The following is a 25,776-nucleotide window of genomic DNA, read 5'->3' on the forward strand; positions in this document are numbered from 1 at the left end:
CACTATTCACGTGAATAGTAGCAGCCCTTGCCTTGGTCTTAACCTTAGCCTTTTGGAGTGGACATGCTCTTAGGGTCATAGGCTCCAAATTCCGTGTTCCATGATTTTCTTCATGATCCACAATCACTCCATCATGAGCATGGTAATGGGTGACCATGTAGGCTTTGTCATGTGGCATGAGACATAGCCTTTGGTCATGGGCATGAGACATGTTTGCCTTTATAGGCATTGACCATTAAGTCCCACTAATCCCATGATTTCATTCATGTGTAATAATGGATAGAGAATAGGAAAACATGTTTCTTGATTGTAGCTCCACTTCCCCAAATTTAGTGCTAGTGGGCTGATTTGTTGAATAGTAATTTTTGCTCCCACGGTATCTCAAGTCAACCACACATTGTCACATGAAAATGCTCAAGAATTATAGTCCATATAATGATTTTGATATGAAAATGACATGATATTATTATTATTTGGTTATTCAAAACTCTCCGACTATTAAAAAATGGTTTAGCATATCTAAATGAAGACGTGAGTCCATAATTTAATTTGTTTAAAATTATTCTGACCTTGTAATCAAATACAGCGACAATCATACCTCATATTTATGATTTCAAACAATAAAAATTTCATTTGGCCTATTGATATAATTGTTTCCATTTTAGAGTTTGCATTCAATGTATTTCTAACGATCCCATTTCAGTATTTATTGGTAATTTTTTTGGTCGAATATAGATCGGTACTTAGAATCTCATTCCGTAAAATAAAAATTACCCAAGAATTAGTATTTATAACAAAAACTAATTTGAACCTTCTTGGGCTTTTTTACTAAATTACGAAAGATTAACCTCAAGTAAGTTGTTGAGATTAGGTAACGTGGTGATGAAAAGTAGGAAACGGGTTAGGATGATGAACTCGTTAAACATAATGTGAAGTCGATTAGATATCTTAATTCAAGCTTTTTCCTAGAAGGATAAAAGGACAAAGTTTCAAAGTTGTATAGTTTATGTACAAGTGTTGTGGAAAGTTCCGCAAGAGAATTTCAATCATACAACTACTTTAACGATTAGTTATTACTCAAAGTCAGCTTAATATGCCCTACATGCTATAGAAGTTGATTGAATATGGGCAGGGATGGACCCAGGAATATGAACTTGTAGGTCATAGTGTAAAAGTTGAATTTTTTTTTTTTAAAGATTAAAGCTTGGTGGGAAGAGGGTTAAAGGTTCGTGGGTGGATGGAGATTGGGGATTTAGGTTTAGGAAATGTGGGATTTGGAGTTTTGAGAAGGGTATGTTCTGTTTGGTCGAAGAGAAGGGTCTGTTTCAACTACAATCTGTTCTAATATTTTTTTTTCGAAGACCTGGACCAAAACAACGTCGTTTTGGCCAGGTCTTGTAAAAAAAAATATTTGTTGCTACTGGTCCAAAACGACGCCGTTTTGGTGCCAGCACATTTAAAAAAATAATTTCGCTGGGTTCAAAACGACGCCGTTTTGGCCAGCCGGGTTTTAAAAAAAAATTAGAAGCTGACCCAAAACGACGCCGTTTTGGTCAAGTTCTTTTAAATAAATAAAAACTGAACCCTTGTTCAGCTTCTTCTTCCTCAGATTTGCAGCTCCTCCTTCAGCCATTCATGGGGTCACACACAGGTTCAAAGGGACCTTCTACCTTACGTTCATGGTGTCCATATGGTCGTTTGACCCCATTGACCCCACTGTGGGTCCGTCCCTGAATATGGGAGACCAAATAATGGAGTCAAAATATGCATTTGTACAATCCAATTAGCACGTAGGGCTCATTAACTTAAAAAAAAAAGGTGCAACTATAACAATTCGCAAGAAAAAAACTCTTTAAATTTACTCAAAATCACATTTTGAATGAAGATAAATTAAAAACAAACACTAAGTGATCATATAATTAGTATGTGACAAGATGTTGTAAGAATGAAATTAATACGTGACAATATGTTGCAAGAACGAAGTAAGGCCGACATTTGCAATAGGAAAACCAAAGGCTATATAATATATGTAATATTGAGAAGGGGAAAAAAATGATCAATAGGTCTAGTTCAATGAAAAAAGGCATTGATTTGCATACTAGTAGTCTCAAGTTCAAACCCATAAGAGTATTTTCACCCGTTTGTCATGGTAAAAGGCAATGGGAGGCAATGGTTGTTACTATTCACATGAATAATGCCTACTCTAACAATTTTTTTTGTTGGTTTTTCATCTATTGCCATAGCAATCTAAAGACAATCTCTATTCACATGAGATATGAGGAGAGAAATTTGTATAGAGTTTTGGTGTGGGAAGTAAAAAAATAATTAATTAATTATAAATTTTTTGGTATTTTTTCAGAATTTTTTCTGATTTTTCAAAACTTCTTTTTCGTTGCTAACCTCATTACTGACCCTCAGGCAACAGCTTGAGCTGTTCTTGCTTTCGGGTCTGTTAAGGCTTGGTAGAGCCCACACCTTACTTGGGCTATTTTGTACCATTGGAAACAACTTAGAGGGCCTAGGCCCCCTCCTGCCTAGGCTAGGTTGGTGCAGGGAAAATACTCTAACACATTATCAGTATATGTGAGAAAAACCCTATTTTTTTCCTAACTTTGAAGAAAAAAAGTCTTAAATTGTGAAAAAACGATCATGAAAGTTTAAGCAGTGCCCCCACTTGGCCAATATTTTCAACAGCGAACCGTTAAGCGTTCCTTTTGAATTGACCCAATAGGTAGTGCCAAAAACTACATATAGATTATATATTTATCCACATCACCATGCACGCTTGTGATCAGAGGCTCACATCTTTGCCCCTAAAAGCACAGGCTCATATGAGCCACGTTGCCACGTGTATCCCACCCTTTTTTTGGGGTCGCAAATATGAAATATCGGGTCCCTACCTACTTAAGTGGCAAAAAGGGGCCACACAAAAAAAGAAAAGACAAAGGTGGCAAAAAGAAAATAGCATTTTGACAAGGTCCTCTTACAGATTCGAATTCTCTCACGAAAGAAGAATAGTCTCGGATGTTGTTTTTGGTTGATAAAAAAAGTTTGGGAGAGATATACAATTCTCAGTATTGCATCATAGTAAACACACAACCTCAGGGGAGATTGCCACTTGTGAAAGTATGTGGAATAGTATGCTTTTTATGGGCTGTATAATATAATTTGTGGCTAATCAAAATCCTCCCAACTTCACGTCAATAAAGTAGTCTTTTAGGAAATTAACATAAAAACCGAATCTGGGCACATGTTCAAGAACCTTCCTACACTAACTAAAAATATATAATGAGCAACTTTTCTTTTTTGTTGCTTAATTAATTGACATATTTTATGCTATTAGATAATCAATATGAATGGTTGATTAGCTAAATTCATGTAATGTGTATTCGTCTTTCTAATTTAATACAAAATTTTGCATAATTCCATTGAAATTAAACAAATAATGCAATCATGCCTTTCTCAGCCATCACATCATCAAATTTTATTTTTTATGGGAACCCACATCATCAAAATTATATCTCTAGAAATATATAAGTATTTAATGTAAAAAAAAGCTTATTGGATAGTAGATAGAAACATACATGAATGCATTTTTCTTTTCTAACATTGGAAGAGTGAGGTAAATGTGAATTAGGATAGTTAGTTAGAGTAGTGAGTTTGTTTTCCTTATATTAAAAAAAATAATGGAAGAGTGAGATTCGAACTTGAAACCACTAATCTACAAGTTAAAGCCATTTTATACTTGACTGAATCCTGTTTGCGTGTGTTTGTAGTCAGTTGATTTTCTTATAAAAAAATATAAATATTTAAAAATAAATACATATTCGGTCAATATTTAGAAAATAATGAGCAAAGTTAAGACAGTCGCCTACACAGGATTGAGAGTTGTTCTGACGTTGATGATTCGTTGAATCATCCGCATCAACGATTGGGGAGTCTGAAACTTACACGTGGACTACTGTCCGTAGCATTATTTTGTTGATGGATGGTGACGTGGAAATACTTGATTGGATAGTATCACAATGAAATGCTCTTGTATCACCCACCCCATAGAACCCTCTCCTATTCCTACTCTCCAGGTCTCCAGCCCAGCCAGTCAGTCTTATTACTACATCTAGAAGCGGCACGCAGCCCTAGGTTTCATTTGCTCTCCACACGCCTCCTCCTCCTCTTCCTCACCCTCGCAGAAACAGTCTTACGACTGTTCCTTCATCCTCCATATCTCCTTTGTTTTTATCTCATCATCATCATCACTCTCTGTGTCTCTCTCTGTATCAAATCCTTATCCCATTTTCTGCTCTCTGCCTTTTTGTCTATGAATGCGTGATCGTCGCCATGTATATAAACACAGCCTCTTCATCTGCCTCCTCGCTTCTCAGAGCTTCTAGGGCTCGCCTTTTCTCCTCTTCTTCTTCCTCTTCTCCTATCTCTAGAACCTTCGCTGGTTCGCCGCTCAAGCCTTCTCACCATCACTTCGCCTCTCACCGCTTCCTCAGCTCCTCCTCTGCGGTTCGCTCTTTCTCTCGCTGGAGCCACGGCGGTGTCCATTGGCGCTCCCCCTACACGCTTCGGTCTCAGATCAGAGCCGTCGCTCCCGTAATCGAACAGTTCCAGCGCAAGATGGCTTCCATGGGTACCGTCTCATCTCATTCCGTATTTCTCGGAGTTTGGTTTTTGGATTGTTCATCGCAATTTTATTTTTGATCCGATTCGTGTTGATTACTTGCTTGTTTTTGAAAATCTGGATTGGCTTTTGCTGTTTTCAACTCTTCCCCAGCTGAGCTGCTTTTGCTCAGTAGTTGCATAATGAACCTGTTTGGCTGCTGAGAAAATGATTCGGAAATCCTAATAAATTTGATCTAATTTTCGTGTTTTTATTCATTTAGAATTAGTCTTATTGAATGAATGGGACACTGGTGTCGTTGGATCAAATTTTGAAATAGACACAGATATTCCTGGCCGTTAATTTGATTTTTTTTGAAAAATAAAATTAGAAAGTAGTTTTAGAGTCTTAATTTGTGTTTTGACTGTTCCTCTTATGTGGTTTCAGCTTCTGAAAACCCTTTCAAGGCAAATTTGACAAGTCTTCCCAAGCCCGGAGGTGGTGAGTTTGGAAAATTCTACAGCCTTCCCTCTCTGAACGACCCCAGGATCGGTAATATTCTAGCACTCAGCTGGCTGATATCCCGTTTCGTTGTTTATTTTAATCGTACGATCAATAACATCCTATTGTGCATGTGTGTAACAGATAGGTTACCATACTCCATCAGAATCCTTCTTGAATCTGCTATTCGTAATTGTGACAATTTCCAAGTCAAGAAGGAGGATGTTGAGAAAATTCTTGATTGGGAAAAGACTGCCCCGAAGCAAGTTGAAATTCCTTTCAAGCCTGCTCGTGTACTATTGCAGGTAATTCATGAGTTCATTTACCCTTTGTAGGGTCATGAATTTAGTATACAAAAGTTATTGGCATCATTGTCTTCCTTTTCCAATGCTTATATGATTTTGTTGCAGGACTTTACGGGAGTTCCAGCTGTGGTCGATCTTGCTTGTATGCGTGATGCTATGAACAAACTTGGGAGCGATTCCGACAAGATCAATCCTTTGGTATGTGGAGTTATTATTCTGAGATTCACAATCTATGTTATTGAATTTACCATGCCAGGGTCACTCTTTCATTTGTCTTAGTATTATTTTTTAAATAATATTTTGCATTCACGCAGGTTCCTGTTGATCTTGTTATTGATCATTCAGTTCAAGTCGACGTTGCAGGATCAGCAAATGCCGTGCAGGCCAATATGGACCTTGAATTCCAGAGAAACAGAGAGAGATTCGCTTTTCTTAAATGGGGGTCCAATGCTTTCCACAATATGCTTGTTGTTCCGCCTGGTTCTGGCATTGTTCATCAGGTAAAGTAGTTATCTTTTTTTATCATTTGAAAGCTAGATATACTGAACCATGTAACCCTTGAGTCTCTGTAGAATTATCAATTCTTACGGATTTGGTCTGAAGTTAATTGACATATTGTAATTTCAGGTTAATCTTGAATATCTTGGACGGGTTGTTTTCAACACTGATGGCTTACTCTACCCTGATAGCGTGGTTGGAACTGATTCCCACACAACCATGATTGATGGGTTAGGAGTTGCTGGCTGGGGAGTTGGAGGTATTGAAGCTGAAGCTACTATGCTTGGCCAGGTAATGTAAAGTCCTGAAAACTATGTAAGGACCAGAGAAGGCATATTTATTTTATAAAGCGATGTTCAATACACCTTAATGCACACTTGCATGCTAAAACTATGCATGTTTTACACTCTTACTGCAAATTTTCTTATAATACTTTATTCTTTTAAATTCACAGCCTATGAGCATGGTGTTGCCTGGAGTTGTTGGGTTCAAGTTATCTGGAAAATTAAACAATGGTGTTACTGCTACTGACTTGGTTTTGACTGTCACACAAATACTGAGGAAGCATGGAGTTGTTGGAAAGTTTGTTGAATTCTATGGTAATTTATACCTTATTAGATGTACTTTTAAGTAATGATTGCATTTGCTCTGTCGTGGCTATATATGATGTCTCATGTTTGTATGTCTGCAGGGGAAGGTATGGGTGAGCTATCATTAGCTGACAGGGCCACTATTGCCAATATGTCCCCTGAATATGGTGCAACCATGGGGTTCTTCCCTGTAGACCATGTTACTTTACAGTATCTCAAATTGACTGGTAGAAGTGAGGAGACTGTGAGTTCTTTACCAAGTGATAATAATAATTAGTTTGCTAAGTATTATTCTTTTAAGAGATAAGTGACCTCTTCATTAAATTATAGGTGTCAATGATTGAAAGTTATCTCCGGGCAAATAAATTGTTTGTTGACTATAATGAGGTAGGAGCCGCCTTCTTATTTTTTCTCCCAATTTTTAAATATCAGAATCAACCTTTCAGGTTTGAGATGCATCTATTGATTAATATTCCTTTATTTCAGCCTCAGTCAGAAAGAGTGTATTCATCATACCTAGAATTGAACCTTTCGGAAGTCGAGCCCTGTATGTCTGGACCTAAGAGGTTTGTATTCTTCAATGTGTATTTTTCACTCGTTTCATAATTTCTTTCCGTATAATCATGTGTAATTGGCCTTCTTGGCAGACCTCACGATCGTGTGCCTTTGAAAGACATGAAAGTTGATTGGCATGCATGTCTTGACAACAAGGTTGGGTTCAAGGTGAGTTGTTAACCTCAGCACTCCCTTAAAATTTTCCCAATGTTGCTTCTTTCTCATTAAAGAGAAAAGAAATTTCCCATTGTTGCTGATCCTAGCATAAATTTTAAACTTCCGATGGACTTGAGCAAAGACTAGTTGTTTTAAGATGCTCTATTTTCATGTAATTTTATTTGATGACACTACAGTTGCAATTCTGTTTATCGTGTGCCATCCTTCCTAATGTTTTACTGAATGCAGGGATTTGCTATACCAAAAGAGGTGCAAGACAAGGTGGCGAAGTTTTCATTCCATGGACAGCCGGCAGAGCTTAAGCATGGTAGTGTTGTGATTGCTGCAATCACAAGCTGCACCAATACATCAAACCCAAGTGTCATGCTTGGGGCTGCCCTTGTTGCAAAAAAGGCTAGTGAACTTGGTCTACAGGTGAGGCAAGCTTACAGTTCTCATAAAGAACCTGCTCTTTTTTTCTTTCTTTTGTCTGCAATATGAATTGTGCAAGAGAACTCCTGTTCTTTGTAATGATTGAATGTTGATTAACCAATGACTCAGGTTAAGCCATGGGTGAAAACTAGTCTTGCCCCGGGTTCCGGAGTTGTTACAAAATATTTGCTCAAGAGGTAATTTTCTGTTTCTTGAGAATGAAATTTATTAATGTATAGATACAAGTTACTTATTGAATTTTAATCTTGATGCAGTGGATTGCAAAAGTATTTTGATCAACAAGGTTTTCATATTGTTGGATATGGGTGCACAACATGCATTGGGAATTCAGGGGACTTAGATGAAACTGTTGCTTCTGCTATAGCAGAAAATGGTAATGTTGAAGTATTAATGTTCATTATCTTCGCACAAAGGTTATATGTTTTGTTTAACTCAAGATAATTCACTTGTTACATGAATTATCATTTCCTTGACAAGAACTGATGTCCCATTTAATTAGTTTTTACTTCATCTCTAGCTTGTGCATCTAAAATTCTCTCACCTTCTGTTGCAGACATTGTTGCAGCTGCTGTGCTCTCTGGAAACAGAAATTTTGAGGGTCGTGTTCATCCATTGACAAGAGCTAATTACCTTGCCTCTCCTCCTTTAGTGGTTGCTTATGCCCTTGCTGGAACAGTATGTCATACTCGCTATATAGTGCAATTCTTTAGTTTATTCCAAGAACTTCCTTGCTTCATCCCCTTTATTCATTGCTTAAGCCAAACCCATTGTATATAATTTTACTTGCCTGGAAAGATGAATTACTTTTGATGGGGTTGTCTTTTATATTTCTGTTATGTGCCTGTGTGTGCTCCCTAACGATTACAGTTTTTTCCTATCCGAAGAAGTGACAACACTTTCTTTTTAAATAACTATTTTATACCAAGAAAGTAATGAGAGGGGCAATGGATATGGGATCACAAGCTATATAGTTTATATTCCTAGTTATTTATTACTTGTTAAATTTTATTTTCATGCTATTGAGTCAGGAGAATACTCTGGAACGATTTTATTTAAATTTCTATGATATCTGCACCTCTTTTTTATTCTGGTAGCAAATAATTATTAGAACTTCTGTAATTTGGAGCCCACTATCCATCATTATGAACTGTAAAAAATGGTTTGCTGGCATTTTTTTAACTGTTTTCTTAGCAACAGAGATTTATAAGACATTGCTGGGGTCTTGAAGCATTATGAAATAGTTTTTGCTACCTGTTCTGTTTATCCCATTTCATGAACTACTATAATGAACACCTGAAATAGCTCGAGTGAGTTTTGATTATATTTTAGCCAGTGTGTACGCAGTCATTTGTTTGCATCCATTTTATGACCCAATCAATCACCCACATGAGTTAACGCTAAAATTTTATTTTTCAGGTTGACATTGACTTTGATAAGGAGCCAATTGGAACAGGGAAGGATGGTAAGAGCGTTTATTTCAGGGATATCTGGCCATCTACTGAGGAGATTGCGGAGGTGGATATTTATTAGTTTGGATTTCTTGTGATCTTTTGCTAATGAAACTTTAGTAGTATATGAAATGAACTCGTGAGTGTGTATACTTTGTAGGTAGTACAATCAAGTGTGTTGCCAGATATGTTCAGAAGCACTTATGAGTCTATTACTAAGGGCAACCCCACGTGGAATGAGCTATCAGTTACAGATTCCAAACTTTACTCTTGGGACCCTAATTCAACCTACATTCATGAGCCCCCATATTTCAAGGGTATGACCATGGATCCACCTGGCGCAAAGGGAGTGAAGGATGCATACTGCCTGTTGAATTTTGGTGACAGTATTACAACAGATCACATCTCCCCAGCAGGAAGCATCCACAAGGACAGTCCTGCAGCAAAATACCTTCTTGAGCGTGGGGTGGATCGCAAAGACTTCAACTCTTACGGTAGTCGTCGTGGCAATGATGAAGTCATGGCAAGGGGAACCTTTGCCAATATCCGCATTGTTAACAAGCTTTTGAATGGAGAAGTGGGCCCTAAAACAGTTCACATTCCTACAGGAGAGAAACTCTATGTGTTTGATGCAGCAACAGTGAGTTTACTTTCACCAACTATTTGCACAAACTTCCATTTTTGTTTTCCTTGTACTGTTTAATGAAGTGGCCCATTTTTCTATTTTACTGTAGAAACGCATTATTGGTTACCATGCTTTCAGTATTTTCTACTTGTGGTGAATTCACTGTCCTTAATTCAGCAAGAACAAAAATTCTTGCTTTTGCCTAATGGCATCTTTTAGTTTTTCTGATAAATTTGGTTACAGTACTGATCATCGTGGGAACTGGAGGCGCTAGTTGGTCATTTTCTTTATTGAACTTTATAATCATATAAAACAAAGTATTTTTGAGATGCGACAATATTCTTTATAACAATGTTTAAACTCCAGTTTCACTAGATCTTTTAAATCAATCTCTATTTCCATTTCAGAGATACAAGGCTGATGGGCATGACACCATTGTACTGGCTGGAGCTGAGTATGGAAGTGGAAGCTCTAGGGATTGGGCTGCCAAGGGTCCAATGCTATTGGTGAGTTTTTTTATGCAGCCATTTGATTTGAACGAGTTTGTAAGTTTTCATTATGGTTTTTCTCGTCTGGTTGAGTAACTTTTGTCGTGCAACAGGGTGTTAAAGCGGTTATTGCTAAAAGTTTCGAGAGAATCCATCGTAGTAATTTGGTGGGGATGGGTATTGTTCCACTTTGTTTCAAGGCCGGCGAGGATGCTGATACACTAGGATTGACTGGTCATGAACGTTATACCATCGACCTCCCTAGCAGCATTAGTGAGATAAAACCCGGCCAAGATGTGACTGTCACTACAGACAATGGGAAATCTTTCACCTGCACTGTACGCTTTGACACTGAGGTACTTACTACTTTCTTCATCCTTGTTTATATTTGCTTTTGTATAATTGCATTTTATGCTAAAATCAAGTGAAGCATACTGTATTTTTTTCGTGTGCAAAAAATTATCGGCTTCTCCATGGATGCAAACTATTTGTTCTGTTTCTGTTTGGCGTTCAAAGCCGGTTTTGTCAACACAAGTTTAAAGATCTCTTTGTAGGTTGCTCATAATGTGATTTGGTTGCATTTGCAGGTGGAATTGGCTTATTTCAACCACGGAGGTATTCTTCATTATGTGATCAGGAACCTGAGTAAGCAGTAATTGCATGAGCTTCGCTGTTCAGAGGAGTTGCTATCCACATCATGCAAGCGTTTTCAATTGTAAAATGTGAGGGAGCAAATAAAGTTCCTAATAATAGGAACAAGGTCCCATTTTCGGGGGATAGAGGTATTTATTTTTCGATAAATTCATCATCTTAACACTGCCCAGGCTGTGCAGGCATCATGTTGGTTGGTCGTTGAATAGGCCACAAAATAGTTTCGAGCAATATAATCTTTTACTGTTTCCAATTGTTGCTTGTATGTACCTTGGGGTTTCAAGGTACCATGTTATAGGCAGTGTTATGTCTTTCGAACGGTGATCTAAATCAATGTGAGTTTTGTTCATGCATGCTCAATCTCTATCAACAATTTGTGAATCCAATTTGTGCAGTTTCCAATCCAACTGAGCGTATGCTAAATTTGATAGTTTCACGGTGAATAACTATTTGCAGCTACCTGTTCGCTTCTCTTTACACCCACCGTTTAATGAATATAATAGTGACGAAATATTTACTTGGTTAAATGACTTATCTAAAAACTTCGATAGAAAAATAAAAGGAAAAGGAAAATGGTAACATCATCTTCTCAATCTCCCCAACCCAATGTTTTCTGCTATTCTCGCAGTGCGACGTATAAGGATTGACTTGGACTGGGGGAGGATGTGGAAAAAAGATAGGAATGATGAAAATAGCAGCGCTAGTAACTATACCTGAACATTTTATAATGGTTTCGAACCCTGGATCATGGCCAATCTGAACATATTAAAAGGTGCATTCAATCGTCCTCACATCAAAGATTTGGCCTGGCACGACATTATCTAATCATTTTAGGCTTGATATGAAACACGCATGCACGAATTGCTTTTAACGATAAATGCAAGAAAGAAACATCATCATATACTGTGTGGCAAATTGACAACTTTGCCAATTAGCGAAACCCAACAGAAATTCAAATACTTGTATATTTAGCTTTGAAAAATTAGGTCATGTTTTCCTTATTATTTCTAATTCAACCAAACTGTATATACATAACATATATACAGAAAGCTTCAATTGAGGAATTTCTCAAATAATAATCTGTGTAGGGCCCATCATGCATTGTATTTCAATGATTCTAACCGTCTAATTTTTAATTATGATATCAAAGATATATCTAAAAAAAATCACTTAAATCTGAAATAATTTGATCATTTAATTAAATTGTTGTTATTATAATCTTTTCTTGAAGTGTTCGTCTATTTTGTTGGTCTCAATTGATGCCTTAATGATTTTCAATTTTTTGCAAGGATGATTTGAAGACTTGAAAAATAGACGGTTTGCATCGTTAAAAAAAAAAATCATAGGGTGATCCTCAAATAAAATTATTTGAGAATCCCTCAATGGACTGTAGATATATTATGTATGTCAAATTGTCTCTGTAGTCACGAGCTCTCATTAGGAAGGCTTATGGAAAATTGAAATGAATGCACCACACTCCTTTTAAAAAAGTTCCAAACATCAAAAATCGACCCAAAAAAAAAGTTCCCAACATCACATATATACTTACGTTAATATTAACTCAACAATATTTGATCATGACATGGTTTTTGATGCCAAATATAATCAACAACTTTCTACTTCTACAATTAATGAAAAAGAGCTAGAGAGAGAAGAGGAAGAGAGAATTATAAAATTATCAATCTTGGTCCTCTGGAATGCTCTCTAAAGTTGGGCTCCAGCCACTGCCTGTGCTTTCATCATTGCTTGTTCCAATCTCAGAAACCTTTGTTCCTCTGTTCCTCACTGCACTCAACAATTGCTCCAAAGATGAGTGGTTTGAATCTTTCTTGTAATCCAGAAGTTGTTTCAACTCCTCCTGAGTCACCACCAGTCTAATTCTCACCACCCCATTTTTAGTGGATTCACCGGAAACAACATTTCCTCCACCGCTATCTTCATCTTCTTGCAAATCAAACCTCACAGACTTCCTCTTTAGCTTCAAATTGGATGGCAATGGCATTGGTGCTGTTTTTTTGGCTTCTGGGGTTTTTGCTTCTTCATGCTTCTCATGATCTTGTGCTGAAACCTTGTTATTACTTCTTCTCAAGCAATTCCCCATTTATGAGATATCAGAAAGAAAGAAAAAACAAGAAAAGTTCTTGACAGAGAGAGTATATGAGAGAGAGAGAGAGAGAGAGAGATGGTTTACAAAGTGAAGCATAACTATATTATATATAGAGAGAGTTTGGGGGCAGAGAAAGCACATGAAGCAGCGTTTGTTGCGCCGGGTATTTCAAAGGACAAAGAGGGCTTAACAATTTAATCATTGCTTGAGACCAAATAAATTAAGCATTCTCATATTACCAGTGTCTCTCTGTTTTATGTGATTTTATGTTATGTTAACGTAACAGTTTGTTAGGCTTTATTTAATTTAATTTAATTTAATTTTTAAATATTAGTCAACCAGAACCACAGTAGTAATTAATTAATGCGTTTATATCAAAAGCCATAAGTATCTGCTTTGGTACTTCTATTAGATTAAGATTCCTTCCAATATCAGTCCAAGATATAACTTATCATAGCTTAAACTTAAATTAAGTTCCTCTAATCACTGCTAAACATTAGGCAAAGCCACTGTAGATGACACCAGATGCTGTTTTAATTAAAAATTTCTTGTTAATGGTAATGGGTATGCATATTTGTTGGATTCTATGCAAATATGCATACCTCCAAGAGAGCATCCATCAGAAATTAAAGTATGCAACAAAATTAAGTTGGTGTATATTCCAGCTCAGATCATTGTTGTTTTATTCCTAATCCTATTATCTAGCTAACTACTTCGATGATGATGATTTGATCTGATTATGATTATGATCATAATCCATCGTATGAACCGATCGTATCGAATTCGGACACGTAAGATGTACACATGCAAATTAATTGGAAGAGAGACCAACATAAATGCTTGATAGGTATACATCTTCACCTGCAAATTTTGCTTCCACCAACTTTTTAACTACCTTTGATTACAAAATTAAGCATATATATTAATAATAATATAACAACCCTCTCCATCCATGTACACCAAGTACATCTAACGAATTAAAGTGTCCAACACTAGTTTTTATAATAGGAATTGATGATGAACTGGCTTTTTCTTTTGCTTATAGCTGTTATAATGATGACGCACAGAGAACAGACTTGATGGTTGCTTAAACCAGCAGGGAAAATACAATACAAGTCAAAAGGCAAACAATTAATAACATATGTTCGAAAAATGTTCCATCGAGAGACTGTGAATCTAGACCATTAATCAACTTAATGACATGTCAATAGTCGGGTTGGTTGGTTATTTTCTGAATGTGTATAATTCAAATTCACACTTTTAACATGGAATATTTATGTAATAATTTATAAATATGACGAGACAACTTTACTCAAGTTAGATGCGGACGTAACTTAATAGCTTAGCTAGCAAAGGGTGGTGGGGGTGGGGTTGGCTGCATGTGATCGTGAGATGCTTTGCATGGGAGAGGTGGGGTTCACTGCATATCATGTGCATTTGCATTACGTATATGCCATGATTTCAGGGTCGTTGAAATTTAAACTTAAAATAATAGATAGAGGAGGAGGGAGGGCTCTTACGCGTTAAAAGCAGAGTGGCTTTAGTCTTTAGAAGCATCCTTTCACATGGCGTCGGGTCTTTGTGTTCAAATTGTATTCGTATTTTGTCAATAATAATGGGAGACAACCACCTTTCACAAAGGCATCAAAAACCCATTTTAAAGATGGACTTGTTTTATGGCTCTCTTTGACTATGTGACGCTTCTACTTCACATTTTATCCCAATATTCTACCACCGAAAAATAAGGAAATATAGAAAATTGGAAAGAGGAAAGATAGGTTTGGCCAATGCCGTGTATTTACCTGCTTCCATGCATTCGAGTTTAATTTTTTTTTCGCGTACATTAGAGTAGTTTATAAAATATTGATTTATAAAAACAGAAAAATTAAAAAAAAGTTGGGTTATTGATTTATTAAGGGCTACTTTTACTTTATTTATTTTGGTCAAAATAGCTTACTTTAAATTAAGAATTATTTGTAGCAATGCTCCTTAAACTATACTTGGAGTTATATTTTGGTCATTCAACTCCAAAAATAGTTACAGAGGTCACTCAATTAGGTGTTGTGTTGCACATTAGTCCCTACCGTTAGAGAGACTTGACAGTAAGGACTAATTGTGCAACACAACACCTAATTGAGTGATTTTTCTGTAACTATTTTTGGAGTTGAGTGACCAAAATGTAACTTCGAGTATAGTTGAGGGACCATTGCTACAAATAACTCTTATTTATTTATTTTTTGTTATTTCATTTGGGTTAATGACCTAAATGGTCCCCCAACTATTACTCCATTATCATTTTGGTCCACCAACTAAAATTTTCAATTCAAACGTCCTTAAATTTTTTATTTTGTACCAAGATGGTCCATCCGTGACAGATTCTGTTACTTCTGATCACGCGATGACAACGTGACTGAGTTTTGAAGGGTATATGCGACTTTTTGAGAAGCTCTATCGAAGGGTATGACTAAAATGGTCCCTCAACTATTGCTCCAGTATGATTTTAGTCCACAAACTAAAATTTTCATTTGAACCGTCCTTCCACTTTTTTTTTTTGGTATCAAGATGGTCCTACCGTCAAAGTCCATCAATTTTATTGTTATTTATTTTTGTATTTATCTTATTTAAAAATTTTAAATTAATTTAAACAATAGAGAAAAAAAATATTACTTTTTAAGTCCATGTCATAAAAAAAAAGCCATGTTGGTGGTGAGATTCAATTTTTTCAATTTTAAAATTAGGTATAATAGTTTCCTTTAATTTTTAATTATTGTTTGCTCTTTTAAAAAATTTGTTATTTTATATATATATATATGTGTGATTTTAATTAATTTAAACAATAGAGAATTTTTTATTATTAATTGTTAGGTTAGTCTCACAAAAAAAAAAGCCATGTGGCTAGTGAGATTCAATTTTTTAAAATTTTCTAAGTTTTATAATAGTTTCGTTGATACCCAAAAAAAAAAAAAAAGTTGAAGGATGGTTGAAATGAAAATTTTAGTTGGTGGACTAAAATGATACTGGAGCAATAGTTGGGGGACCATTAGGATCAATAACCTTTTTAGAGGAGGATACTCACCTAAAAATACAGTTTTGTCCCTCAATTTCACGGAATAATACACAGACTTTGATGGATGGACCATCTTGGTACAAAATAAAAAGTTTAAGGACGTTTGAATTGAAAATTTTAATTGGTGGACCAAAATGATAATGGAGCAATAGTTGGGAGACTATTTAGGTCATTAACCCTATTTCGTTTTTATAAATATTTGGAATGAATTTTCAAGTTTACCCATGGATTTAACGGAAAAATAGACAGACTTGACGAAAGGGACTAATAATAGAACATCATACGTAATTGGAGGACCTCTGTAACTTTTTATGGAGTTGAATGACCAAAATGAAACTACGGGTATAATTTAGGGACCATTGCTATAATTAATCCTTAAATTAAACACATTTTAGTAAAGAACTTTGGTTTGGGGTGACTATTGATAAAGCCAACATCAAAAGAAAATGCTCTAAATTGCTTGCATCCGACGGTTCTCTCCTTCTTTTCTGACCGGCATCTGACGGGTCAAAAGCCGCCATGCCGCACTAAAACGCAACACAACTTGAAATACACAAGCAACCGCTCACGTGTCCGCTCTAAAGGCTTGGGTCTTCAGCACGTGATCATCTCTGACTTCTACGGTAACACGTGCTTCCCTCTATCACACGTGTGAACTGCGCACGTGCCGGGAGAAGGGGAGCGGAGAGAGAGAGAGAGAGAAGGGGGCTGCAGCTTCACATTGCCTTTCATCTCTCTAAATTCTCTGAATGTTGTTATCAGATGTTAAACCTTGAAATTTTACAGTGTTTGCCTTCCATTTCACATTGTTCATTTGAGCACATTCTACTTCGTAGGCACTGAACGATTGCAAAAATGAGACAAAGGGTTTCTTTCAGTCTAACCCTTCCACTTACTCTACTTTTGCTTCTCTGTAAGTGTTTTAGTTTATCTTTGTCCTTCTCTTCATTTTGTCTCTTGGCCTTGCTTTTTTTTTTTTCTTGTGATTTCATTGAAGTTATCAGCTGGGTTTTGGTTTAATTGCTTAATGTTGCATTATTACTTATATAAATTTTTGAAAGTTTCATACTTCCTGTTATTGCTTCTCTGTCAGCATTGGTATTTGGTACTTGCCATTTTGAAAATTTTACTGCTTCTATCTACCAAGCAATTGGCATTCCCTTTTCATTTTTGTTTGTGTTCTTTCATTTACATTCTGAACATTTTTAGTTGGGTCATTGTGTATAAGCTGTATGTTGGGAATGAAGTTTATGGTGTTGATGGGTACATTTTCATATCATGGTTTCTTGTAGATTTGGATTCAGAATTTGGCATGAAAATATCATTTACTTGAAGGATTGCTCAAGTACAAGGCTGTCTTGTTTACTTAGTATGGTTTTGGTTCTGTTTACCCCATGTGCAGGTGTATATGAGTCCTGTGGCGGTTCAGTTAGGAATACGGAAGCAATAGCTCCTGATATCTCATCCAGTGTAAACCCTCAGCCTTTTCTTCCTTTACTAGCCCCTTCACCATTGACGGCATTCACAAATTACAGCATCCCGAAATTATCAGGTATGTGAGGTACCAGGGCATGTCATATTACTACATTTTAGTGTCACAAATACTTGTTGCGCATTACCTTGTGATAACTTATCATAAAAGATAGTCTGGGGAGTTTATGCATCAATTAGAGGTTGAAACTTGAAAGCATGAGATATTGGTCAATTTCTGATTGTAAAATCTTCTAGTAATCCTAATAGGTTGCACACTTTTAACAGTTCACTTCATGCGGAAATTTATCGTCAGGGGTGAGGAGGAAAATAAATGGATAAAGTTCCACTTAACATGCTTTCAAAGCCTTTCATAGAAATGCTTAACAACTGGACACTTTATGTCATGGAAAATGCGGAGAACAGAACCTAGATTGATTGGTCTTTGTATATTTCAGGACTTTGTACATTAAATTTTTCAGCAGCTGGAAATATGATGAGCGTAACGGCAACTGACTGCTGGGCTTCCTTTGCACCCTTGTTGGCGGATGTGGTTTGTTGTCCTCAATTTGATGCCACCTTAGCGACTCTTATAGGGCAATCCAGTAAATACTCTAGGATGCTCGCTTTGAATGTGACCCATGCAAAGCACTGCCTCTCAGATGTTCAGAAGATCCTAGAGGGTCAAGGAGCAAACGATAATATTCAAAAGATATGCTCAATTGAACCAGAAACCCTCACTGCAGCTTCTTGTCCTGTTATAGAGGTTGATACATTTGAGAGCACTGTGGATTCTTCAAAACTACTTTGCGCTTGCAGAAAAATTGATCTTGTCAATGAGTGTTGTGACCAAGTTTGCCAGAATGCCATATTAGATGCTGCTAGAACAATTGCGGCGATTGGTATGCCAAATTCGAAAGGGGTCAATCTATTGCCTGCACACTCAACTAGGATTGATGATTGTAAGAATATTGTCCTGCGATGGCTGGCCAGTAACCTTGATCCTTCTTCTGCGAATAAGGTTCTTAGAGGACTTTCAAATTGCAAAGTAAATAAAGGTCAGCACAAAATACGAAGAGGAAAGAAAAATAAGTCTCTTGTACTTCGTTGAGTATTTGAAAGAATATGACAACCACTATGAAATTCGTACTTACATCCAGTAGACATGTCATTCCATTGTTAGGTTAAGGACCGATTTATCCGGACTTATCAATCCGATGTTGACTTATAGATCTCCATTGTTTTCTCATATGGTTCAGTTTGTCCTCTGGTTTTCCCCAACATGACAAATGTTGTGAAAGAATGTGCCAATGGGATAAGTAATCAGACAGCATGCTGCAAAGCAATGGATAGTTATGTTTCTCAGTTGCAACAACAGAGTTTTATTACAAACTTGCAGGCCTTGAATTGTGCAGCATCACTTGGAGTGAAGTTGCAGAAAGCTAATGTATCCGACGATGTTTATAATCTTTGTCATATAAATCTCAAAGACTTCTCTCTTCAAGGTCAGTGTTGTTATATCTGTTTAAATAAGTGACTGCTATACTTTTTTTCAGAAAATTGAGTACTGATTAGTTTATTATTTTTTGATTTATTATCCGTGATGGTGTATTTTAATCATTGGCTGCATCAGTTGGATCACAAGGTAATGCTTATTCTTAAACAGACAATTAGGCACTTTCAATTGCTTTTACTATGATTTTCACTTCACTTCAATTCTGTTGATTGATAATTTGCAGTTTTACCATAATTTTCTCCCTTATTTATTGGATAGGCTTTAATTATTAAATTAGTTGCTATCTCCTCTAATTAGTTCTCCTGTTCTCCTACCATATGACGATAAATGATGTCTTTATGAATTTTCTGCATAGAACTTTAGAACTTAACAAAAGGGAATGTATATCAGGTCAGGCTAACTATGTTCAGTTTCTACTATCAACAAGGATTTTTATTCTGTTGTTATTAATTAAAACAAGGATTTGGGTGTTTAATCCTCAATGAATCTGCTAATCGATTCTCTACCAACAGATTTGTTTCTTGAAAATATTATTACTCTTAGAGTTTTGCATTTATAGATTCCCTTAAGAAATCCTTTTCTTTTGTTCTTTCTATTCTTTCCGCTCTGTTCTTTGATCTAAATTTTTGTCTATTCCATTCATATATGATTAGAGTATGGCTGCCTTCTGCCAAGCTTGCCTTCAGATGCAACTTATGATATAACTTCGGGAATCAGCTTCATTTGTGATCTTAATGACAACATTGCGGCTCCGTGGCCCTCTTCCTCTTCTGAACATCCATCATCTTGCAAGAAAAGTAAGCTAGACCTGTTAAACTTTACTTTGTCCATTGCATTTTGTTTCCTAGAATCCTTAAGGTTTATTTTGCATTTTTTATGGGATTACAGCTACCAAACTTCCAGCAGTACCCAAAGCAACATCTGCACAAAGTGGTAAGCAACTTTGTTCTACTTTGCCATGTTCAAATGACCCAAATTTCTCTTTTTGTGAGATAGAACACACATCTTCCTCCAAATCTTGAATTAGATCCCTTGTATGGATAACAACATTTCTACTTTCTTTAATTCTATTGGGCTGCATTTATTTGGAAAATCGAATGATGCGAAACATGTTTAACTTCCTAGTTCATTTCATACTGAAGACGATCATGCTAACTGCTTTTGGTATTGATAACATATGTATACAATTGAACAAAGTTCATAATGATACATGACTGAGAAACTAAGTCACACAGGCGATTAACAGTAACATTTTGAGGGTATGAAAAGGAACGATGATGCAAAAAGTTGAAAGACCTCTGGACCAAAAAAAAAGAAGAAATCACGTAGTTCTGTGTTGCTTTTATCTTTTGGTACCAAACTTGTCCTCTCAAACACGGGGAAGTTTTTTGTTTTTGTTTCTTTTTAGTAGCTTTAGCTTGCTTGCAAGACGTCCTCCAGTCACAGTACTTGTTGATGCATTGCAGGTCTTATCAATGAGGATTTGATTTTCCTTTCGTTCTTTTCCTCCTTACTGGTTCTGAAGATGCTTCTTTGAAGTTGGCAGCAGAGGTTCTTTCTTTCTTTTTAAGTCATGTGACAACAGATTTTACATACCTTTTTATGAGCCCGTTGTAAATCTGATATTGGGAAAGGACTTGACAGTTACAAGTCCAACATGTCTCTCTATGTTTCATGATATAGCTATTTTTCTGTGAGGTTTTTGTCCTGTTGTTGTTTTCATACAAAAGAATAGTAACAGCTGTGATTTTATGCAATAATGTAATGTACCAAAAAACTTCACTGGAGCTTCTTGTCCTGTTATAGAGGTTGATACGTTTGAGAGCACTGTGATTCTTCAAAACTACTTGGCGCTTGCAGAAAAGTTGATCCAGTCAATGAGTGTTGTGACCAAGTTTGCCAGAATGCCATATTAGACGCTGCTTGAACAATTGCCACAATTGGTGTGCCGAATTCGGAAGCCGTCAATCTATTGCCTGAACACTCAACTAGGATTGATAATTGTAAAAATATTGTCCTGCGATGGCTGGCCAGCAAGCTCGATCCTTCTTCTGCGAATAAGGTTCTTAGAGGAATTTCAAATTGCGAAGTAAATAAAGGTCAGCAAAAAATAGGAAAAGGAAAGAAAAATAGTCTCTTGTACGTCGTTGAGTATTCAATAGAATATGACAACCACTATGAAATGCTTACTTACATCCAGTAGACATGTCATTCCATAGTTAGCTTAAGGACCAATTTATCCGGAAATATCAACACCATGTTGACTTACAGATCTTCAATGTTGTTTTCTCATATATATGGTTCAGGTCATTGTGTCCTGTGGTTTTCCCCGACATGACAAATGTTGTGAAAGAATGTGCAAATGACCAAATGAATAATTGTCACAAAAATTAATTAATTAAGATGTAATGCCATTGCCAAGGACTCAACGTCAACATGAAGATCATGAAAATAGAGGTCAGAAATCTTGTTACATATAAATGAGATTTATGTGTCTCCTATTATTCAAATAGAAAAGGAAGCTTGTTTTTAACACCTCATTTTCTTTACAAAGAAATGTCTACAGTTTTATCACACCTCGATAAAACTGTCTTAGGCATCTTCATTCATTGTCAATTAATTTTGATGAATGATGGTTCAGAGTGTTATGCATATGAATTGAATGTTGGTTCACACAAAATGGGAAACATCCACGCGGCTCTCTCTTTTTATTTTTTCAATTTTTATTCCCTTTGCTTCGAGAAAATTATAGAATACTACAATAGTACGAGCAGCTCTTCTTCCATTTTAAATCTTTCCATATTTGTCACACGCCCCATAACCCTCCTTCCTATTTAAACTCTTCCCCCCTCTCCTACTTAATTTGCTCCACCCCAAAATCCCCTCACACAAAATTCCCCAAACTTCAAAACACAAATGGCTTCTTCGCCAAATGACATCCACCAGCCTCTGCTACAATCCTATCCACCACCTCCCACCCTAACCACAAAACATGATGATCTTCCTGATCTTCATCTTCATCATGATCTCCACTCAAGCAACGAGCTTGAAAGAGTGCTTTCTGACACAAACAGGCCATTTTTGGAGCGTCTCAAACCGGCTCTATGGATTGAGTCCAAGCTCCTTTTCTACCTCGCTGCGCCGGCCGTCATCGTTTACATGATCAACTATGTCATGAGCATGTCCACCCAAATTTTCGCAGGCCACCTTGGTAATCTTGAGCTGGCCGCTGCCTCCCTCGGCAACAATGGCATCCTAATTTTCTCCTATGGACTCTTAGTACGTAATGTTTTATCAACACTGACATTATTTGGTGAACATAATTAGTAATATAAATTTAGTAACTCTACATTAACGCACGTATATGTTACTCATTTTAAATTAATTTCCCAACAGTTAGGCATGGGGAGCGCGGTGGAGACACTTTGTGGGCAAGCCTATGGTGCCCACAAGTATGAAATGCTAGGGATATATCTACAAAGGTCAACCATACTCTTAACTTTGGGTGGTGTGCTCCTCACCATCGTCTACATCTTCTCCAGACCAATCTTGATCCTTCTAGGTCAATCTCCAAGCATTGCATCTGCGGCGGCAATCTACGTGTACGGCTTGATCCCTCAAATCTTTTCCTTTGCTGTCAACTTCCCGATCCAAAAGTTTCTGCAAGCTCAAAGCATAGTGGCCCCAAGCGCCTATATCTCTGCATCAACCCTAGTTTTGCACCTTGTGCTCAGCTGGGTTGTGGTGTACAAGATGGGGCTTGGCTTGCTGGGTGCTGCATTGGTGCTCAGCCTTTCATGGTGGATCACTGTGTTGGCGCAGTTTGTGTACATTGTCAAGAGTGAGAGGTGCAAGAACACATGGCGTGGGTTTAGTTGGCAGGCCTTTAGTGGGTTGCTAGGGTTTTTCAAATTATCTGTGGCTTCTGCGGTGATGCTTTGCCTTGAAACTTGGTACTTTCAGATTCTTGTTTTGCTTGCTGGGTTGCTGCCAAACCCTGAGTTGGCTTTGGACTCTCTCTCAATCTGGTGAGCAATTTTTTTCTTTCTTCTTTCTTCTTTCTTATTTTTGTTTTTATTTTTTTAATATTTGGATGAGATCTGGTACGCAAATTGCAATTGAAGTGCGCTTCTATTATTTTGTTTTTTTGCTAATCAATTAAAGGAGAATAGTGGGACAACCAAATGTCTGGATACCAATTAATATATTTATGTATCTATTTATGTATGTATGTACATACATGCATGTGGTTTGGTTACCAAATAAATCTAGTTATTTTGACCATACCTACCAACAATATATAATTATTAGTGGGACTTTGCCTCTAATAGGAATTTGGGCAGTGTAATCATGTGGTCTGATATCAATTCACACGTGTTAGAAAGTTATTTTTTATTTGCCATATTTGGATAAGATTGGTTGCAACTGTTTGTGAACATCCATACCTATAATGAAGAATCTCATCTAAAATTTCTGCAGCATGGAACGTTTATTGTATGATGTGGTAAGAGGTAAGGTCTGCAGTTTGATATTGATGGGTTAGGAGGAATTGAATTGAAGAGAAGTTTGGAATGAGGAGTAGAAGAGACTTGTAGGACTTGTTATTCCTTTGCTGACGTAGATTTAGGTGGCCTTATTGTCCAAATAATTGCTAGAAGTTGTAGACAAATTGGCACCACAGCCACTTGGCTCTTATCCATATGTGCTATTTATATTCTTTTCCATATTTTAGCCAAAAATCTGTTTCGTCTGTTTCCTCTTATGTGCCTTTCGTCTGTTTTCTTCCATATATCTGGCAATGTATGGTGCAGAAAATTGCATTTTGCCAGCCAAAACTTTACTGGTCTTAATTAAAATTGTTCAAATAGTAATATCACATGAAGGCTGGCTGTGTGTACTGAGATGGCTTCATAATGTTCATGTCCTTTTTTCTCATAACCAACCACCAAATTGGCCACAATAATGATTATTATTATTTTATTTTCTGTTTCTTCTTGGTTGGGTCAAAGTAATGATATTTCTTAGGTAGTCTGCAAAGTGTACCAGTCTGTAGGGACATTTCATTATCTGCACAGAGACCCATTGCCTGTCTTTCGTACAAAAAAAAAATGAAAAAAAAACTGCAATTAATTAAGTACAGAAGGCACGAGACGAGACCAGTGTGATTTTATTTTGTGCCATTGATATATATATATCAGTTTGAGTTTTCCTTTTTCTTTTCAATTCATTAACTTAAATTTGATTGCAGCACAACAATATCTGGTTGGGTCTTCATGATCTCAGTTGGGTTAAATGCAGCTGCAAGGTCAGTTTCACATACACATATGAACATGTCACATTAATTACAAGTAATTTTATTTTAACTGTTGATAGTTTGGCTGCAAGCAGTGTGAGAGTGAGCAATGAGCTTGGAGCTGGAAATCCCAAGTCCACAGCATTTTCTGTGGTGGTGGTGACAACAGTCTCTTTCCTCATCTCAATTGTGGCAGCAATAATTGTTCTTATATGGCGGGATACCATAAGCTATGCCTTCACAGAGGGTGAAGCTGTGGCTGCTGCTGTATCTGATCTCTGCCCATTTCTTGCCCTCACCCTCCTCCTTAATGGCATCCAGCCAGTATTGTCTGGTAAATATATGTTAATTGTAATTAACTGTAAATCACTGTTTTAGTTGAGTGAATTTGGCTAATTAGTGTTGTATTATTATGATCATATTAGGTGTTGCTGTTGGGTGTGGATGGCAAGCTTTTGTTGCGTATGTGAATGTGGGGTGTTATTACTTGGTTGGAGTACCATTTGGTGCGCTTCTAGGATTTTACTTCAAATGTGGTGCTAAGGTATACTTGGATTCAAAACTCGATAATATTGGTATTTAACATCACTAGTCGCATTATGTGATCAACTAATAACGCTTGATTATTTTTACAGGGAATATGGTTGGGGATGATGGCTGGCACCTTGATGCAAACAATCATTCTGATATGGGTGACCTATCGGACCGATTGGAAGAAAGAGGTAAGCTACTATTTAAACTTGCATGAGTCATTGATAATATAAGGGATCTTAGGTTATTTAAGTATTATTTTTATTAATAAATGAAATGAAAATTTCAATTGAATTGCAGGTGGTAGAAGCAGCTAAAAGGTTGAATAAGTGGGGGGAGGTGAAGGAGACACTCAAGTAAGAAAGCAGTTATGGACAGCAACTTGAGCATTTTTTTTGTGGTGTTGGTAACTCATTTGGGGTTGACCTCTTGTGTGGTCAGATTGGAAATCACTTAAAAACATGTATTGCTCAAGAGTTTTAAATTAGTTTATTATCTTCCATGAAACGATGCATGGTCATCAATCACTGCACTTTCCCATAGCTTTCCACGCATCTTTCTCGCATATTTGTATATAAAATCAACCAGTCTGCCTACCTTTTATTTACTACTAGAGAGAAACACTGGAAGAACTGAAACACAAACCAAAGATGAATTGCTTACGGTATGAATTGCTTACGTCAGAGAGAGACTAGTATCGTATTGATGGTGCAACTATAATGTATAAATACTGAACCTCTTTTTTTTCCTCATAGACCTAATTATAATACCTTTTTCATGCAATTAGAAGAATGAGAAATTTGCCAACAGAGTTTAGCCAAATGGAAAATGGACAACCAGAGGTTTCAGGTTTAAAATCTTTATGGCATTTTAGTTGTGTGTGTGTGTGTGAGAAACTTTCCTTCCCATCTAGTTT

General features: G+C 36.6%; 4 protein-coding genes across 6 annotated transcripts; 3 read left to right on the forward strand and 1 right to left on the reverse strand.

The window, feature by feature from the left end:
* On the forward strand, nucleotides 4,080-11,242 carry LOC18781917 (aconitate hydratase, cytoplasmic). Its single transcript, XM_007217082.2, has 20 exons — nucleotides 4,080-4,636; nucleotides 5,054-5,158; nucleotides 5,252-5,412; nucleotides 5,518-5,610; nucleotides 5,727-5,912; nucleotides 6,040-6,201; nucleotides 6,365-6,509; nucleotides 6,602-6,744; nucleotides 6,831-6,887; nucleotides 6,987-7,066; nucleotides 7,148-7,223; nucleotides 7,461-7,646; nucleotides 7,773-7,840; nucleotides 7,919-8,037; nucleotides 8,218-8,339; nucleotides 9,081-9,179; nucleotides 9,273-9,752; nucleotides 10,145-10,243; nucleotides 10,339-10,581; nucleotides 10,813-11,242. Exons 1-20 carry the CDS (start codon nucleotides 4,339-4,341, stop codon nucleotides 10,879-10,881), a joined length of 2,991 nt encoding a protein of 996 aa, XP_007217144.1. The 5' UTR covers nucleotides 4,080-4,338; the 3' UTR covers nucleotides 10,882-11,242.
* LOC18783784 lies at nucleotides 12,555-12,977 on the reverse strand. The gene has a single exon (XM_007215071.2). The coding sequence runs from the start codon at nucleotides 12,975-12,977 to the stop codon at nucleotides 12,555-12,557; it is 423 nt and encodes a 140-aa protein (XP_007215133.1).
* LOC18781848 (uncharacterized GPI-anchored protein At1g61900) lies at nucleotides 16,720-21,371 on the forward strand. Of its 3 annotated transcripts, none has more exons than XM_020561054.1 (8): nucleotides 16,720-16,963; nucleotides 17,453-17,602; nucleotides 17,979-18,578; nucleotides 18,780-19,025; nucleotides 19,154-19,165; nucleotides 19,690-19,833; nucleotides 19,925-19,969; nucleotides 20,843-21,371. In XM_020561054.1, exons 1-8 carry the CDS (start codon nucleotides 16,906-16,908, stop codon nucleotides 20,950-20,952), a joined length of 1,365 nt encoding a protein of 454 aa, XP_020416643.1. In that variant the 5' UTR covers nucleotides 16,720-16,905; the 3' UTR covers nucleotides 20,953-21,371. The 3 variants fall into 3 exon arrangements, with proteins under 3 accessions (XP_020416643.1, XP_020416644.1, XP_007216480.2); XM_020561055.1 differs by lacking the exon at nucleotides 20,843-21,371 and adding an exon at nucleotides 20,272-20,496 and having other exon boundaries at nucleotides 16,722-16,963; XM_007216418.2 differs by having other exon boundaries at nucleotides 16,726-16,963; nucleotides 20,503-20,863.
* On the forward strand, nucleotides 21,910-25,646 carry LOC18783127 (protein DETOXIFICATION 40). Its single transcript, XM_007214969.2, has 7 exons — nucleotides 21,910-22,315; nucleotides 22,433-23,064; nucleotides 24,285-24,341; nucleotides 24,425-24,663; nucleotides 24,755-24,873; nucleotides 24,965-25,051; nucleotides 25,161-25,646. Exons 1-7 carry the CDS (start codon nucleotides 21,953-21,955, stop codon nucleotides 25,218-25,220), a joined length of 1,557 nt encoding a protein of 518 aa, XP_007215031.2. The 5' UTR covers nucleotides 21,910-21,952; the 3' UTR covers nucleotides 25,221-25,646.

The sequence above is a fragment of the Prunus persica genome, chromosome G3 (genome assembly GCF_000346465.2).
Source record: "Prunus persica cultivar Lovell chromosome G3, Prunus_persica_NCBIv2, whole genome shotgun sequence".
In the NCBI taxonomy this organism is placed as follows: domain Eukaryota; kingdom Viridiplantae; phylum Streptophyta; class Magnoliopsida; order Rosales; family Rosaceae; genus Prunus; species Prunus persica.

Bases quoted from the DNA above. Each gene is read 5' to 3' on its own strand.
- LOC18783127 (XM_007214969.2), top strand. From the start codon at position 21,953: ATGGCTTCTTCGCCAAATGACATCCACCAGCCTCTGCTACAATCCTAT. The intron at 22,316-22,432 runs GTACGTAATGTT...ATTTCCCAACAG, and splicing joins TTTTCTCCTATGGACTCTTA to TTAGGCATGGGGAGCGCGGT. The intron at 24,664-24,754 runs GTAAATATATGT...TGATCATATTAG, and splicing joins CATCCAGCCAGTATTGTCTG to GTGTTGCTGTTGGGTGTGGA.
- LOC18781917 (XM_007217082.2), top strand. From the start codon at position 4,339: ATGTATATAAACACAGCCTCTTCATCTGCCTCCTCGCTTCTCAGAGCT. The intron at 5,611-5,726 runs GTATGTGGAGTT...GCATTCACGCAG, and splicing joins CCGACAAGATCAATCCTTTG to GTTCCTGTTGATCTTGTTAT. The intron at 6,510-6,601 runs GTAATTTATACC...GTATGTCTGCAG, and splicing joins AAAGTTTGTTGAATTCTATG to GGGAAGGTATGGGTGAGCTA.
- LOC18781848 (XM_020561054.1), top strand. From the start codon at position 16,906: ATGAGACAAAGGGTTTCTTTCAGTCTAACCCTTCCACTTACTCTACTT. The intron at 17,603-17,978 runs GTATGTGAGGTA...TGTATATTTCAG, and splicing joins CAGCATCCCGAAATTATCAG to GACTTTGTACATTAAATTTT. The intron at 19,834-19,924 runs GTAAGCTAGACC...ATGGGATTACAG, and splicing joins TCCATCATCTTGCAAGAAAA to CTACCAAACTTCCAGCAGTA.
- LOC18783784 (XM_007215071.2), bottom strand. From the start codon at position 12,977: ATGGGGAATTGCTTGAGAAGAAGTAATAACAAGGTTTCAGCACAAGAT.